The sequence below is a fragment of the Gracilinanus agilis genome, chromosome 1 (assembly GCF_016433145.1).
Source record: "Gracilinanus agilis isolate LMUSP501 chromosome 1, AgileGrace, whole genome shotgun sequence".
Classification (NCBI taxonomy): domain Eukaryota; kingdom Metazoa; phylum Chordata; class Mammalia; order Didelphimorphia; family Didelphidae; genus Gracilinanus; species Gracilinanus agilis.
The window spans coordinates 699,996,638-700,012,588 of NC_058130.1; the positions used below are offsets into that span (position 1 = coordinate 699,996,638).

Genomic DNA, 15,951 nt, shown 5'->3' on the forward strand with positions numbered 1-15,951 from the left:
ATTGTTGGGCCTGGAGTCAGAAGATCTGGATCCAAATCCCAGCTCAGCTGCTCACTACTTCTGTCACCTTAAGAAAATCACATAAGCATTCTAGGATCAATTTTACTCTTCTGCAAAAGGTATAAGAATAGATAATTTCTCAGGTTCCTTCCCCAAACTCTGAGTTTCTTTGACTTTGGATTTGGTTCCAAAGTCAGAAAACAACTAAGATTTCTTAGAATAGAAAGACAATGATCCAGAGGAATCTTGAGGAAGATGAAGTTGACTTCTATGTGGAGAATGAAATAGGGAAGAGGATTTGAAGAAGGGAGGTTGTCAAGGGCTAATACAAAAGTCCAGTCCTGGGGCATAAGTGTAATACTCTTGAATCATTCCCTTATTTCAAAACCTAGTGCAAGTCCCATCTCTTCCATTAAACCTTCCCTCAGCCCACAATGATTTCTCTACTCTCTGGATTTCCATATTGTTGTCTATGTCACCATCTTGTTACTAGTTTAGATCCAAAAAATAAAATCATAAAACATCAGAACTGAAAGAGATATATCATCTAGATCATCCTGTACATGAACAGGAATTCCCTCTACTAAATCCTCAAGTGGTCATTCACACAATTCCAATGACAGGAAACTATATCTCAGAGCAGAAAGGTCCTTTTCTCAATAGCTCCAAACTTTAGGGATTTCATTTTTGGTTTCATTTTACATTAGGCTAAGCTAAAATCTCTCACTTTGCTACTTCTATTGAAGACTCTATCATAGAACCTCAAATTTGGAAGTGTACACTGAAGCAATATAGTCCAACCCATAGTTGAACAAGAATGTACCTTATAACATGGACACCAAATAAGAAAGATGCCTTCAGGAGAATACATAATAGCTCTTTTAAAATATTTGAAGGATTTTCATATAGAAGAGGCATTGGACTTGTTCTTTACCCAAAGACATTAAGCAAGAGGGAATCTATTATTTCTCAAGGCAGTTAATTTTCCTTTAAAGCAACTCTAGTTGTTAGAAAGGTTTTTTTCCCCATAAATCAAGCCTAAATTTGCTTCTTTGCAAATTTCCCATATTTTCCCTTTCCAGATTTCCCCAGATGTGCTCCCTGAGTCCAGAAGATCAAATCAAACCTCTCTCTTCCTTAAAATAACCCTTGAAACACTTGAAAACAATTCTTATTGTCCTCAAGTCTTCTCCCTTCCAGGCCAAATATTCCCAATTCCTTTGTATGATCGTCCTATGGCATGGTCTCAAGACCATTCACCATCCTGGTTGGTATTTGGTTGCTCTCCAATATATCAATATATCCTAAGATGTGTACAGAAATGATCTGATGTAATTTGTCTGGTCATGGTAAGAAATTCTTATAAATATACTGGGTTATTCCTTTCTGATCTTGAAAATCAATTCTTATTCTTCTTGCTATGACCTTACCAGACTAAGTGGCATTTTCCTTGGCAGAAAAAAACAGAAGTAAGTACTAAATAGGTCTGCCTCCTCACTATTGTGTTATCTTCATCCTGACTTAGAGCCCTATACCTTCTTTGATGCTCTTCTTTTTCTCAATATAACAAAAACAAAACAAAAAACACAAACAACTAAAAGCCCAGCACTCTTTCTTCTTTTCTTTAACATTAATTGCCAGCCTCAGCTCACACTGAGTCTTAGCACCTCTGAAGCTATTCTTAGCTGATGGTGCCAATTCAAGTACTATTATTCTGTACAGCTCCTTTTAAAAACATAAATTAGTCCCTGAGTTCCCTATGCATCCACATTGGTTTTGTGGAGCAACTCCCTCTTCTCCTCATCAGAACAGAATTTGTTAAGTCTTTATAATTCTTCTCTTGAAAATTTTCCACTCCTCCTGATGTTTCTTTCCCTGTATATAAACTTATTCTTTCTCCAAACCTTTGTTTTTGCCAGAGACACCTTTGGAAGTCTGAGAAAGCCAATGGAATCCTTTACAAGCTAATGGGCTGTTAAATATGTAAAATAAAATGCATAGGATTATAAAGGAAAACATTTATATTAATTTTTTTCCTACCCAAGCTCATGGATCCCCTGAAATCTATGGTTTCATGGCTCGTAGGTTAAGAATCTCCGCTACAAATCCTCTGAAATCTTCCTTTTTTTCTATAATTCTTTACCCTAGATTAAACATAAAAAGTCTAAGCTGCTTTCCATGTGTCAGTCCTATGAACATTATAAAGAGCTGTCATGCTTCTCCAGGCTAAACATCCCTAATTCCTTCAGTAGATCTTTGTAAGGCATTGCACATATTCGATAGTTAATGAATATTTAATGAATTGAATTAAACTGTCTTTAGCCATCTCCCTCCTCATCCTAGCAACCTACCCACACAGTTTGCTTATGCCCTTCCTAAAATATGGCTCCCAGGACAGAACACAATATTGGAAGGTTATGGGTGTGGAGCATCACATAGGGAGTCAGCAGACATAATTGTTTTGTTGGTCTATTTTGTGTAATCGATTTTGTTTGTAATGAAGGAGGATTCAGTTCAAGGTGTTACAGTATATTGGGAAATGGCAGTGAATTTTAAAAAGTGAAAGTTTTCTATAAGATAAAGACATTAGTATGTATTTTAGATACAACCTGACTTAGACAGGGACAGGTAGATTTTCATCTCCTTCCTTCTATTTTTTATTCATCTATTAAAGTAGCCAAAGACTGAACTTGTAGCACTCTTACAGCAGATTCTTTTCACCTACACTCTTCTCTTGCCCACTCTTACCTTCTGTAATTGTACTGTTGACTTTTTGAACCCAAGCGGGTCTTTATATTAAATTTAATCCTATTAGACCCAGCTCTTCTTTCTATCCCATCCAGCTCTTTTAGGAGCCTGACTTTCATCCAATGTGCAGTCTAACCCTCTTGGCTTTTTGTCATCTGCATACTATCTCTGCCTTCATCTAAGCCACTGAAAAAAAATTTTGAACAGCAATAAATCAATCTAGAATTATTTATTAAGTGCCCATTATAAGGCATGCACTGTGCTAGGTGTGAGGGATACAAATACAATGAATGAAACAAGCCCTCCTTGCAAACAACACCGACAAGGACGAATTCCTAGGACATTCCACTAAAAACCTCCCACTTGAATCAAGGATTTATGATTCATTTGTAAATATTTATCATTCAGCCTGACATAATAATAATTGTTCAAATCAGGTTCTTAAAGGACTTTTCTCAAAAGAACCCTACCCTTTTAAGTATTATTATCTCTATTTTATAGATAGCAAAATAGAAGCCCAGAGAGGTGATACGACTAGACTATGGCCATATGGCTATTTTTTAACACTTAATTTCAGTTTTAGTATCATTTTTTTAAAACCAATACTGTGTATTGGTTCCAAGAACAGAAGAGCAGTTAGGGATAGGCAATGGTAGTTAAGTGACTTGCCCAGGATCACACAATTAAAAAGTATCTGAAGTCAAATTTGAACCCACATCCTCCAGATTCCAGGCCTAGAACTCTATCCAACCATACTACTCTCTGCCCCTCACATAGCTATTAAATAACAGGGTTGGGATAAAACCCAGGCCTTTTCTGACTCAAAGTCCAGTGCTTTTATTAAAATACTATATTGCCTCTGTTCCCTTTTTACGTCCTAGCAACCCTCTCCCCCCAATTTCTCCCAGACCCTAACTCACATTAGGACACATAATTTTTGTAAAAAGGCATAACAAGGTAAGAAGATAAATTATCACCTCACAGAAACATTTCCAGTATTCAATAAAAGAACACTGAATATTGAAGAGTTTGGGAGAAAGCGGGAGAAAACTGTCAGAAGCATCTTGTTTCCAGATTAAATACTTATGGGTGTGTCAGTTTTAAAGAAGCTCTAAAATGTTTTCCCCTCAGATAGAAAACTGTCTTCCCCTCCCCCTTTTTTTTACCCCTAACTTTTTGCCTTAGAATCAATACTAAGTATCAGTTCCAAGGCAGACGAGTGGTACGGGTAGGCAATGGGGGTCAAGTGACTTGCCCAGGGTCACCCAGCTAGGAAGTGTCTGAGGTCAAATTTGAACCCAGGACCTCCCATTTCCAGGGTTCTCAATCCACTAAACCACCTAGTTGCCCCCTGATAAGTTCCATTTTAGATTATTCTCCAAATATTTTACATGTGTCTTTCTAATCTCTTAAAACATTCTGTATGACATTTAGGAACCATATTTTCTATTTTCCATTTCAGCTGGATACACAGATAGGCACTAAATAAATAAATAAACTCATTCCCAATGCCTAAAATGTCCTCCCTGCCTGCTAAAATCCTAGCCAGCCTTGTATATATAGTGAAAAGAATATTGACCTTGGAATAGAGCAAGGTCAGAGTTGGAATTCCAGCTCTCACTTCTAGTCATGTGACTCAACACTTGACCCCTTTGAGCATTCATAAAATGGAGATAAAAATTACATTAGCTACTCAAAAGTACCTTCAAAGTCTAGGCAATTTTGATAGTTATGAGGATGATTATTTCAAGGTCCAGCTGCAGTACCACCTCCCCTGTAGTGGTTTGTCTTCAGAGCTCCCATGATCCTTTGTGCCTCTCTCATATGGGGTCCCTTTATATTACATATGTTATATTATGTTATATTAAATATATAATTATTTGTGCATTAAAGCAGTGGAAGGAAAAAGAGTTTGCCTTTCACATCTTATATTCCTAATGTCTAGCCTTGTGATAGGGCCTTGTACATAGTGGAAACTCAACAGATGAGGCCTCGGTGGAATTGAATGTAACTGAAGTAACAGGAAAAAATAAAAGAGTTTCTCTCCGGTGACCCGGGACTTAAGAACCCCAGGCTTTCAATTATTCTGGCTTTGTGGCACCCACTTACCAAAGTTACCTCTCTACCCAGTAGCAATATCTCACGAATTTATAAAAGGATCTTTGATTTAAAAAAATAACAAGGTAAAGGCCTGAAGAAAAATAAATACCTCAAACCAATAGCCTAAAGAGGCAGACCAAAGGCTTTGGGGCAGGCAGGGAGGAATGGTTTTTCTGACATTGTTTCTAAAACCTGAGGAACTGCTGAGAAACCCTAAGGAAAATTTAAATTGAGATTAGGGTCCTAGATGGGAGTTAGGGCCCAAATAAGTCTCCATTTTATCTCAGGCTGTGATGAAGAAGAACAGGCCTGTTTGGAGCCCTTCCTTCCTGACTGACTGACAGTTAACATTTCCTTCAAAAATTATCCATATACCCACAAAACAAACAAACAAAAAAAACAATATTTCCTCCTCCCCCTCACAGCACACACATTTCCTCCTCAAGTGAACTCACAGGCCTTTTCTGTTTTCTGTTGTTTGAAAGACATGAAAATCCCAGTGGAAAAAAAATGGGTAATTAGGAAGAGAAGAGAGCTTAAAACCTGAGAATTTTTTTTTTAAATCTATAGCACCCATTATTCCCAGGACCTGAGGAGAATTTAGACCTCGAGGAAAATTTACTCTGAGAAGAATTTGGACTCTGAGGAAAATTTCTGAAAATTTAGATCCTAAGGAGAATTTGCTTTAAGGAGAATTCATTCTGAGGAAAATTTACTCTGAGGAGAATTTATTCTGAGGGAAATTTGGGCCCTGAGGAGAATTTATTCTGAGAATTTAAACCTTGAAAAGAATTTGCTTTGAGAATTTAGATCCTGAGGAGAATTTACTCTCTGAGAAGAATTTAGATCCTGAAAAGAATTTACTCTGAGGAGAATTTATTCTGAGGGAAATTTAGGCCTTGAGGAGAATTTATTCTGAGAATTTAGACCTTGAAAAGAATTTGCTCTGAGAATTTAGATCCTGAGGAGAATTTACTCTCTGAGAAGAATTTAGATCCTGAAAAGAATTTACTCTGTGGAGAATTTATTCTGAGAATTTAAGTCCTGAGTAGAATTTATTCTGAGGAGAATTTGCTTACCTTCTGAGGAGAATTTAGATCTTGAAGAGAATTTCTCAGAGCAGACAGGCTTCTGGTTGAGACCAGGCCCTCCTAAAACTAACCCCTCCACAAACCTAGGAGAATTTTTCTCTTGGGTCTCCACAATTTCTGAGTATGAGAAGGGAACTTTCTGCCTATGGTAGGAGGCCTGATTGCTAGATAGGAGAGAAACCTCTGTCCCCCTAGATCCTCTCTGCTAAGGGGCAGGGGAGGCTGATGTCTCTGAGGGAACTCTTTTCTGGCAGTTTTAACTAGAGTGAGGGTTGGTGGGGGATGGGGAAGAACTGTCAGGAACTTTCCATGAAGGCCCAATCCATCCCCTGGACTCCCCTGGCTTTCTGAGTCAGGGTCCTTTGTAAAGGTGCTCCCAGGCCCGTAGAACATCCTTCACCTAAGCAAAGGCCACAGGGATTCAGCCAGATAGGACAAGATGACCTTTCTTCCACATGCTTTTGATGGAGAAACAAAGGCCTAAGTGGGCCCCAAACCAGTCACCCCCAATTACTCCTCAGACCAATAGACACAGTGTCATGGCCTGAACTAAGAGAATGACTTTAATCTTGAGGAGGATTTGAGGGCAGCATTTCTTGCCAGTCTTTCCCATTCTAGTGAGAATTTTCCTTTTCTCTTGGCTCTTCCCAAAATGATCTGAAACCAGGGGTCCCCATGTCACCACTCCCTTTGAAATAAGCCAGGGCTTGACATTAGCACTCAGGACATTAAGTGGACACTGAAAGAGTCAGGCCTGCCCAGAAGATTGTCTATCTGTTGGGGAGAGGGTGCTGGAGAAGAGCCTCTGGGTATGAGGACCTCCTCTGGTCCTGAAACCAACCAAGGGTCATCCTCTTAGGGAAATCCTCAGGGGCACTCAGCCCTAAGGTGCTTAGCAGCTCAGGCTCCTATTGAAGTGCTTGGGTTCTCCTCAAATCACCTCCAGACTTTCACTGGCCTTCCTCCTCTCTTTTTTTCCTGACCCACTCACAAAAGTACCTCTTAAGGTCATGCTGAGATTCCTCACCCCAAAACACATTCCTGGTACCTCAGGTCCCAAATTCCCCACGAAGAGCAAGTTCCTCAGAACCTTGTTCTCTCCATGGCCCTCAAATTCTGAATTTCCCAGAGAAATAACACCTTCTGTTAACCGACTCCAGGAAAAAAAAAATTCTTCCTACCCTGAAATCCCTCCTAAGGAGGCAGGCAAAGAGAATTTTCATCCTCAGGGGAGGAGGAGGAGGAGGAGCTGGTCCCCTGTGGTCTCCATAGCAACCAAAGCTGAAATAGTCTCAGGCCACAGGATGGATTCATCTATCCATCCCCAGGACCCACCAGGAGAGATTTATCATCAGTGAACTGAATGGAGGAGGAACATGTCAAGAGAGCCACGATTCCTTTTTTCCCCATCCTTACCATGATCTTCTAGATCCTTGGTCAGATAGCTCATCCCTTTATCCATGCTCTGAAGGTGGTGATGAAGCCCTTGCCCTAGACAAGAAAAAAAAGCACATATAGCATAGGAAAATGGCATCCAAAACTGAAAGGGACCTTTGGAAATCATTGAAACCAGGCCCCCATTGGATAGATTGAGAAACTGAGGCCCAAAGAAGGAAGTGACTTGCCCAAGGTAATGCAGATAGTTTGGAGCATCCTGGTCTCCTAAGAATCCTCTATACAGTATTTCCCATTCCCACCCCCCTACTGCATCACACTGAAGGACAGAAATCAATGCAAAAATATGTATTAAACTATTAATTTTTGCTAGGTACTGTGTGAGGTATTGGAGAAAGAGAGAGAGGTGGGGGGTGGAGGGAGATAGGGAGAGACATCTCAAATTCTTTACAATCTAAATACTTAGGACTGAAAGAGTTGGAGGAGAGATCAAGTAGAGGGCATTCCCAAATGACTTAAATGTCCACAAATACCCTGGTGGAGTCATGAGATTATATTGTGGTCCAGTGCTCTGAGAAACCAGTCCCACCAAGCCCTGAGTCTCCACCTGCCCTCAGTCTGGGTAATTTGCAAGATGAGTCATATTTTACTTTCATTCTGAAGTGTTTTCCCCACATCTACTACACTTTAGAGCATTGTCCTTCAGCCCTGAACCAGAGAGCAGATACTTTCCCCCCCAAAAAAAACTTTACAAATGGATGAGCTACAAAACCTGACAATCAAAGATCCTTTTCTGTCGAGTCCTTGACTGCAGGCAGCAAAGGGGGGAAAAGCAGGCAGCTTGGAGGAAGAAGAAGAAGGAGATGGAAGTCTGTCCCATCCTGCCCCCCATCCCATAGGAAGGCTCCCTCACTATCAGCGTGGGGAGGGAAATCAGTCAGTCAGAGGAATAGAGAGGGAAGATTCAAGGATGGAAAATTGCTTTAAAAGAGACAAGAGAGAAAGGTCCTGAGTGCATTATGGAAATCTAAGAAGGACTTGTGGGAGGACTAAACACGAATTGTACAGAATGAGAAAGCACGGATGGTTTGAGAGCGGCAGCGGTAGAGAGCATACTGAAGCGTAATTCTTCAGATGTGTATGATCCCTTACAGATTTCAAAGTGTTTTCAAATCCATTATTTCATTTGAGTCTCACAACAGCCCTGTCAGACAAGCAAGAGAGGAATCATTAGTCACATTTTAGAGCTCTGGAAACAGAGCTAGAAGAGGTTAAAAAAAATACCCATGTCGCACAGTTTATTAGCGACTGAACAAAAACTAACCATCTTTCTTGGTCCTTCCTTTCTCCTAAACTCATTCCTATTTTTCTTCTTTATCTTAGAGGCATAGAGATGGCAATTCACTGAGAGCTTGGCTAGCTAGCCAAAGCCAACTTCTTCCTCCAGGCAGAAATGCCATCCAAAACCTGCTTAACAAGTGGTCATTCAACCTCTACTAGAGAATATTTAGGGCATCTAGGTGGTGCAGTGGATAGTGCCAGGCTTTCTCTTCCTGAGCTCAAATCGGGCTTCAGATACTTTAGTGGGCAAGTCACTTGACCCTTCTTTGCCTCAGTTCCTCATCTGGAATATAAGATGGAGAAAGAAATGGCAAAGCACTCCAAAATCTTTACCAGTAAAACACCAAATGGGGTCCTAAAGCATCAGGTATGACTAAAGTGACTAAACAACAATGTAGAATATTTATAGGCAAAGAGAGTTTACTACCTCCTATTGTATCTCTTCCATTTTAAAATGGTTCTGACTGTAACAGGTTCTTCTTATATTTTCCTTGAAAACTGTACTTATTCTGCATGACTGGCTCCATGGCTGCTCTAAATGTCTCTAGTTTCCTCAATCAACTCTAATATGTAAAATGAGGATGCCAATCTGACCAACACCGTAGGGTTGTTGTAAAGATCAGTTTACATACAATATTCTGTAATAAGAAAGGCCACATAATTGTAAGTTATTATGCTTTAAAGGCTTAGTATTGCCAAGTCATAAAGCTTTTCTGAGTTTCAGTTCCTTTATCTGTAAAAACATGATAATATCCCTTGTCTTACCTACCACATGGAATGATAGTGAAAGGAGAGCTTTGTAAACTGTAAATTTCTTCATTTTTGATGCTGATTTTATCATGTGGGCATTCTCTCCACCAATGCAAATTTTAACACCTTCAAACTTTCTCTCCATTTGCAATTATTGTCCATATTTGCCTAGAAATCCTGCATAGGAGATCTATCAAATATGATGGCATTCTCCTTGATTTTATTTTAGATTCTGTAGCAGCTGAATATTCCACTCAGACTACCTTGTCTCTATTTCATGCTTCATTGCATGACTAGCCTGTAGCCATATAGGATTTTTTTCCTAGTCATATATTTCTGATTATTATATTTTATGTTGCTCATTGTATGTAAGCCATCACTAATGGCATGTTAAAATTTATTCCATCATGAATCTTTCCATTTCTCTTTGGGTTACTTATATTTATTCATCAGAGAAATATTGGTAGTACTCATGCATCATTGGAACCCTAACCCTTGCCATTACATACCAACATCACCTTGGGGCTTCACTCAATAATGGTCTCTATTCCTCCTTTTTGCCCCTACCCAGGATCTCCTCTGAGAATATCAGTTTTTGGTTCATGTCTTTCTAAAGTCTCCCTGAAAAGCTTCCCTATAGCATTTAGGCCAATAAAACCTTGCATATAGGACATATTGTTTTAATGAGGGAATTGAGGGGATTAGGACAATAAATAGTTAATTGTGGGAATTGAGTGAGCTACACTGATTCCATCTTGTGACTCAATTTTGAAGCTAACTCAATTCTCTTTATATTACAGATCTAGCCCAAATTCTGTCCTGCAAGAAAATTGTATTTAATTGTGGGAATTGAGAGAAAACTGTGTTGCATGGTTTGACTCTATCTTGGCATGACTGGGAAGCTAGACCACCTCTACCTCTCACTTGGAGACCTTTGACCCAGGGCCTGGGTTATGCTGACCAGAAACCCATTTGGATCTGAAGATTGACCCAAGGAGTTTTTTCGCAGTTGCACATCTCATGCAACCTAAATGTCCTATCTGAAAATGGGCCCCATATTGATCAGTAGGTTGTAGTTTCCTCGTTCCTTTGATTGTATACTGATAATTGAGGAACAAAGGATTGCCTCTTTTTCTGATTTAAGAAATTATACCTGTTCACTTTCTGCTTTCCCACTTGAAAAGTCCTTAAACTTTCATCCAGTTAGATATTGGATTACTTGACTTATTTCCTTTTAAATGATTGGCTTAATTTGATTAATTGTTTTTAATGTATAAAAGTCTGTCTCCTCCTTTATTTGGTGTCCATCCCTAAGCTGAAGAAGGGGCTTGGTCTGGATTTGTTGGGTATTTGGCATGCATTGCTTGATAAATCCATGTTCTCCAAAGGTCAAACCTTTGTTCCCTCAGTCATTTTATCTTTCACCCTACCACAATGACCCAGCAAAAACATAGAAGTAGCATATATTTGAACTCTTTAGAAATCAAGGGAAAATCCTTTTTTCCAGAGAGCAACAATCTTCCTTTCTGTCAGGCATTGCTTTCTCACTAAACCCATACAATCCATAAGGCTAATGATACCAGCAAAGTAAGAGATTTAGATTGCCTTTAGTAGAGGTAATTCCCTGTGGTGCCAATCCCTCTTCCCCAGTGGCCCCCATCAGATGGTGTGTGGATGTAAGGGAGACGGAGAGTCTATGTCTCCTCTCCTCCTTTGTCTTGGATGTCCCCAAATCTCTTTATGCTCCCTTTCCAAGGAATTCAAGCTCTGTCTGCATTTCTATCTGATGTCTGCTTCTGAGTGCATACAATTCCCTATAGAGGCCAAAGAAATATACAGGTCTCTCTCTACATAGACATAGAGCTCAGGTTGTCTACACCTATCTCCGTGTCCCTCTCTTAGTCCCGCTGCCTCTTGGGTATGTGTGCCTGGCCCCTCTTTCTTTGTCCCTCGGTGCCTCCTCTGCTTCTGCCCTCCACAAGTTCCCATGTCCCTATTTTAAACGCCTCACTAAATGTCAATATTTAGCACGTCAGTGAATAAATTTATCTCTACAGTTTCACCTGGCATGGTGCTCCTGCCTGATTTTGATGCAGGCATATACGAAACCATGTCTTTGGATGAATCTTCTGGACACATTTTTCTCTACTGAGTCACATTTTTCCTTCCACTCAATAAACAACAAATAGAGTGAGATTTTATATTCCCTATGCATCACCGACAGTTATGTAACTATAAAAATGTGGTCTGCTGTGACAAATCATTTGCAAAAATCAGTATCTTTTTATGCTTTTATTGCATGTTTCATATGTTATCAGTTTCTTTTTATGCTTTCATTGATGATGGCCCCAATTTATGAATAGACTCAAATTGGCATAGCAAGCGTAAGGTAAACTCTAAAATTCTACAAAAAGAGAAGCAATTTTACATTAAATTTTTTCTTTACTGGTGATGGAAACATCTCCTAATTTAGCACTTCCAAGTTATTATTAACAAAATGCTTATCTTCCCTTCGTTATCATGCTAATAAATTGATAATTAACATACACATTAGTAATAATGTACCATTATAAATTAATAATTGATATGTGATGGCCTTAATCCAACTGCTTGAGAGTATCTGGGTTCAGCTCTATAGCTCTCTCACTGACTAGACAAGACACTTATCCCTGCAACTTGGTTTCCCTTCCTTTCTAAAATCAACAGGGTTATTGAGAGCCAGGCCTAGAGACAGGAGGTCCTAGGTTCAAATCTGGCCTCAGACACTTCCCAGCTGTGTGACCCTGGGCGAGTCACTTAAGCCCCATTGCCTACCCTTACCACTCTTCTGCCTTGGAACCAATACACATTATTGATTCCAAGATGGAAGGTAAGGAATTAAAAAAAACAAATCAATAGGGTTGCAGTGGAATTGCTCATCGGCTATGGGAGGGGGGTGGAAGAAGGGGAGGAAAAGAACATGGATCATGTAACTATGGAAATTTTTTCGTAATTAGTCAATAAAAATAAAAAAATCAAATCAATAGGGTTGAAATAGATCACAAAAATCTTACACATAGCATGGGAAAAATGCCTTAGAGACCATCTCATTCTGTTCATTCACTTTTTTGGAATGAAACCCATACTGGTCAAATGACTTACTCAAGATCACACAGGTTTTAAGAAAATGCCCAAGATTTGAACACAGACTCTATTTATTACTTCTAGTACTCTTATTACCACACCAAATCGTCCCTCTAAATTTCCCTCAGAAACTAACAATCATCAAACTCACCGTTATCTAAGACCTTTGTTATGCTCTAAATATGGACCAAGCACTTTGAGTGCTTGATATGATACCCCCCAAAAAATATAAATATGCTAATGGCAATACAATAATACTAATAGGACAGTGAGGTGATAGTGGGTAAACACCATCCTGTAAATAGGAAGACCTGAGTTCACATCTGGTCTCAAACATTTATTCCATCAATGAAGAAAACTCCTGGCATGAAAACTCCCCCACTACAGATTCACAAATCATCTATGACTTGTAGTGACCCTGGACAAGTTGTTTGTCTTCATTTCCTCATTTGCAAAAATGCGCTAGAGAAGGAAATGGTAAATTGCTCTAATCTAATATCTTTGTCAAGAAAACCCCAAATGGAGTCATGAAGAGTCAGACACAACTGAGACAATTAAATAAATAATGATAACGCAAAGGAAGGTTAAAATATGGTTCCTATTCTCAAAGGGCTCACATAACAAAGAAATAACATGCATATAAATATGTGCAAACAAAATATATAGTGTAAATGGGACATAATCTCAGAGGAAAGGCACAATGGTGGAGGAGGCAGGGGAGATGGGAGGCAGAAGGTGGGATGTGAGCTGAGACTTGAAAGTAGTGGAAGTGGGTATGAGGCATTCCAGGCAATGGGGGACAACTGTCTAAAGACAAGGGGGTGGTGAGATGGAGCATTGTGGCATGCATAGAGAGGAATAAAATGCAAGAAGACTGGGAAAGTAAGAAGAGGACAGGTCATGAAGAACTTTAAAAGTCATGTGGAACATGTTCTCTATGATCCTAGAATTAATAGAGAGGCAGCAGAGTTTACTGATTAGAGAAACGACATGGTCATACCCTTGTACCTTAGGAAGATCAGTTTAGCAGTGATGGGGAATGGCTTGGAATAAAGAAGGACTTAAGCCTGGGAGATCAGTCAGGAAATGGTTGTTCTCATTGAGGCATAATGTGATGAGACCATGTACCAGAGGAAAGAGAACAGGACATATTTAAGAGATGTTGTCAAAGTAGAAACAGAGAAATGGGGAACAGATTGTACATGTGGGGTGCCTAAGTATGAGTTGACTCAAGGCTGAGGTTGAGATTTTGAGCATGGAGGACTGGAAGGATGGAAGGAAGGATGCCAAAAATAGGAACATTAACTAAAGGAGAGAGACTGGGAAGAAAGACAGTTTGAATCTCAGATTCCTATGGGAGATTTAGTTTGAAATGTTCAATAGAAGCCATTGGTGATGCAGGATGAACTCCAGAAGAGATTAGAGTTGGATATGTAGACCTGGGAGTCATCTTCCTCGATATGACAAATGTATCAGCTCCAGAAGAGCTGATTTTTATTACCAGTCAAGTGAGATAGTATAAAGAGAATAAGGTCTAGTGCAGAGTTGGTATAACAAGATTGGAAATCCAGCAAAAAGGAGACTGAGGAGCAGTCAGACATGAAGGAAACCACCCCATCTCTTTCCTCTACTCCTCTATAACTCAGAGTTGATGGGCCAAGACTGACACCCTTCCTGGGAGTGATCCAGAGTAATTAAAACCACCTGCTGCCCTTTGTCTCTCAAGTATTTAAAAATAGGACTGCAGAATATCTGCCAACATTCAGCTTCCTCCCTCACACGTGCCCCTCCAGCCCTGTCCTGACCCAGAATAGACTGAGACCATCTGTAAATAGCAGGTAATTGGAACTCCTGTCAGAAGTGCTAAGACTTTCTGACATAGACTAGTGAAGGAATGTCTAACCACTCAAGCACTTAACAAGGGAGAAAGATGCTTTGATATGAACCAAAGCTAAAGCTGGCAGGGTATATTTTATTTTGTTTTATTTTATTTTAAATTTTATTTTATTACATTTTAATTTAATATTTTATTGATTAATTATGAAAAATTTTCCATGATTACATGATTCATATTCTTTCCCTCCCTTCTCCCTAATCCCTCCCATAGGCAACATGCAATTCCACTGGGTTTTACATGTGTCATTGATCAAGACCTACTTCCATATTATTAATATTTGCATTAGGGTGATTGCTTAGAGTCTACATCTCCAATCATATTCCCACTGACCCATGTGATCAAGCAGTTGTTTTTCTTCTGTGTTTCTGCTCCCACAGTTCTTTCTCTGGATATGGATAGTCCCTCAGAATTGTCCTGGATCATTGCATTGCTGCTAGTAGAGAAGCCAATTATGTTCGATTGTGCCTCAGTGGATCAGTCTCTGTGTACAATGTTCTCTTGGGTCTGCTCCTTTCACTCTGCATCAATTCCTGGAAGTCTTTCCAGTTCACATGGAATTCCTCCAGTTCATTATTCCTTTCAGCACAATAGTATTCCATCACCACAGATACCACAATGTGTTCAGCCATTCCCCAATCAAAGGGCATCCCTTCGTTTTCCAATGTTTTGCCACCACAAAAAGTGCAGCTATAAATATTTCTGTACAAGTATTTTTCCCTATTATCTCTTTGGGGTACAAACCCAGCAGTGGTATGGCTGGATCAAAGAGTAGACAGTCTTTTAACACCCTTTGGGTATAGTTCCAAATTGGCAGTGTACATTTTAGAGTCTCCAGGGACATTGTGACCTTGAGTGGAGGATTTACTTTCATGGCCTCAATCAGCTCATCTGTCAAATGGGAATCTGAATCCTGTCCCTATCTAACTCATTGTGAGCATGTTGTGAGAATTGTGAGAAATTGGTGAGAGGACATTTGTGAAAGAGCTTTAAAAACGGAAAATGTACAGGGATCATCAATCTCACATTCATTTCATAACACAGAACTTCTCCAACTCCAAGGACACCCCCCCAATCATAAGAATGAATATCTTAGAGACCTCATAAAATGTTCCTAAAACTCTTAAATGCCTTCCTTATTTATTGAGAGGAATAGAAGAGGGGAGAAATACTAATAAGCAAGAAGAATGTATTCAGAGGTTGCCAATGCCTTAAAACCATGGTATCTGAGACCCTTAAAGCAGCCGGACATGATTAGACTGGAGAAGACAGGAGGTAGTTGGAGCAGGGGTCATGAGAGCTGTCTACAGATATATAAAGGTCTGTCAAGTACAAAAAGGTTAAGACTTGTGCCTTTCTTCCTCAACCAAAATCATGGTGCTTAGAGAAACTGCCCTGATTTCCCGTATTCAGATCTCTCTACCTTAGGGATAGTTCTGCCCCCAAATTCATTTTTATCAGAATCTGAAAGTCCAATTCAAGCCTTCACATGCAGACCCGAGGCAAATC

The 15,951-nt window shown here is 39.6% G+C and overlaps 1 protein-coding gene across 1 annotated transcript in view; it reads right to left on the reverse strand.

Moving 5' to 3' along the window:
- Positions 1 to 4,379, reverse strand: part of LOC123231977 (maestro heat-like repeat family member 5) — a 101,460-nt gene extending 97,081 nt beyond the window's left edge. Inside the window, exon 1 of the mRNA XM_044658304.1 lies at positions 4,328 to 4,379. Within this exon, the coding sequence (XP_044514239.1) occupies positions 4,328 to 4,379 (52 nt within the window). The remainder of the gene's footprint in view (positions 1 to 4,327) is intronic.
- Between the last annotated feature and the right edge of the window lie 11,572 nt (positions 4,380 to 15,951).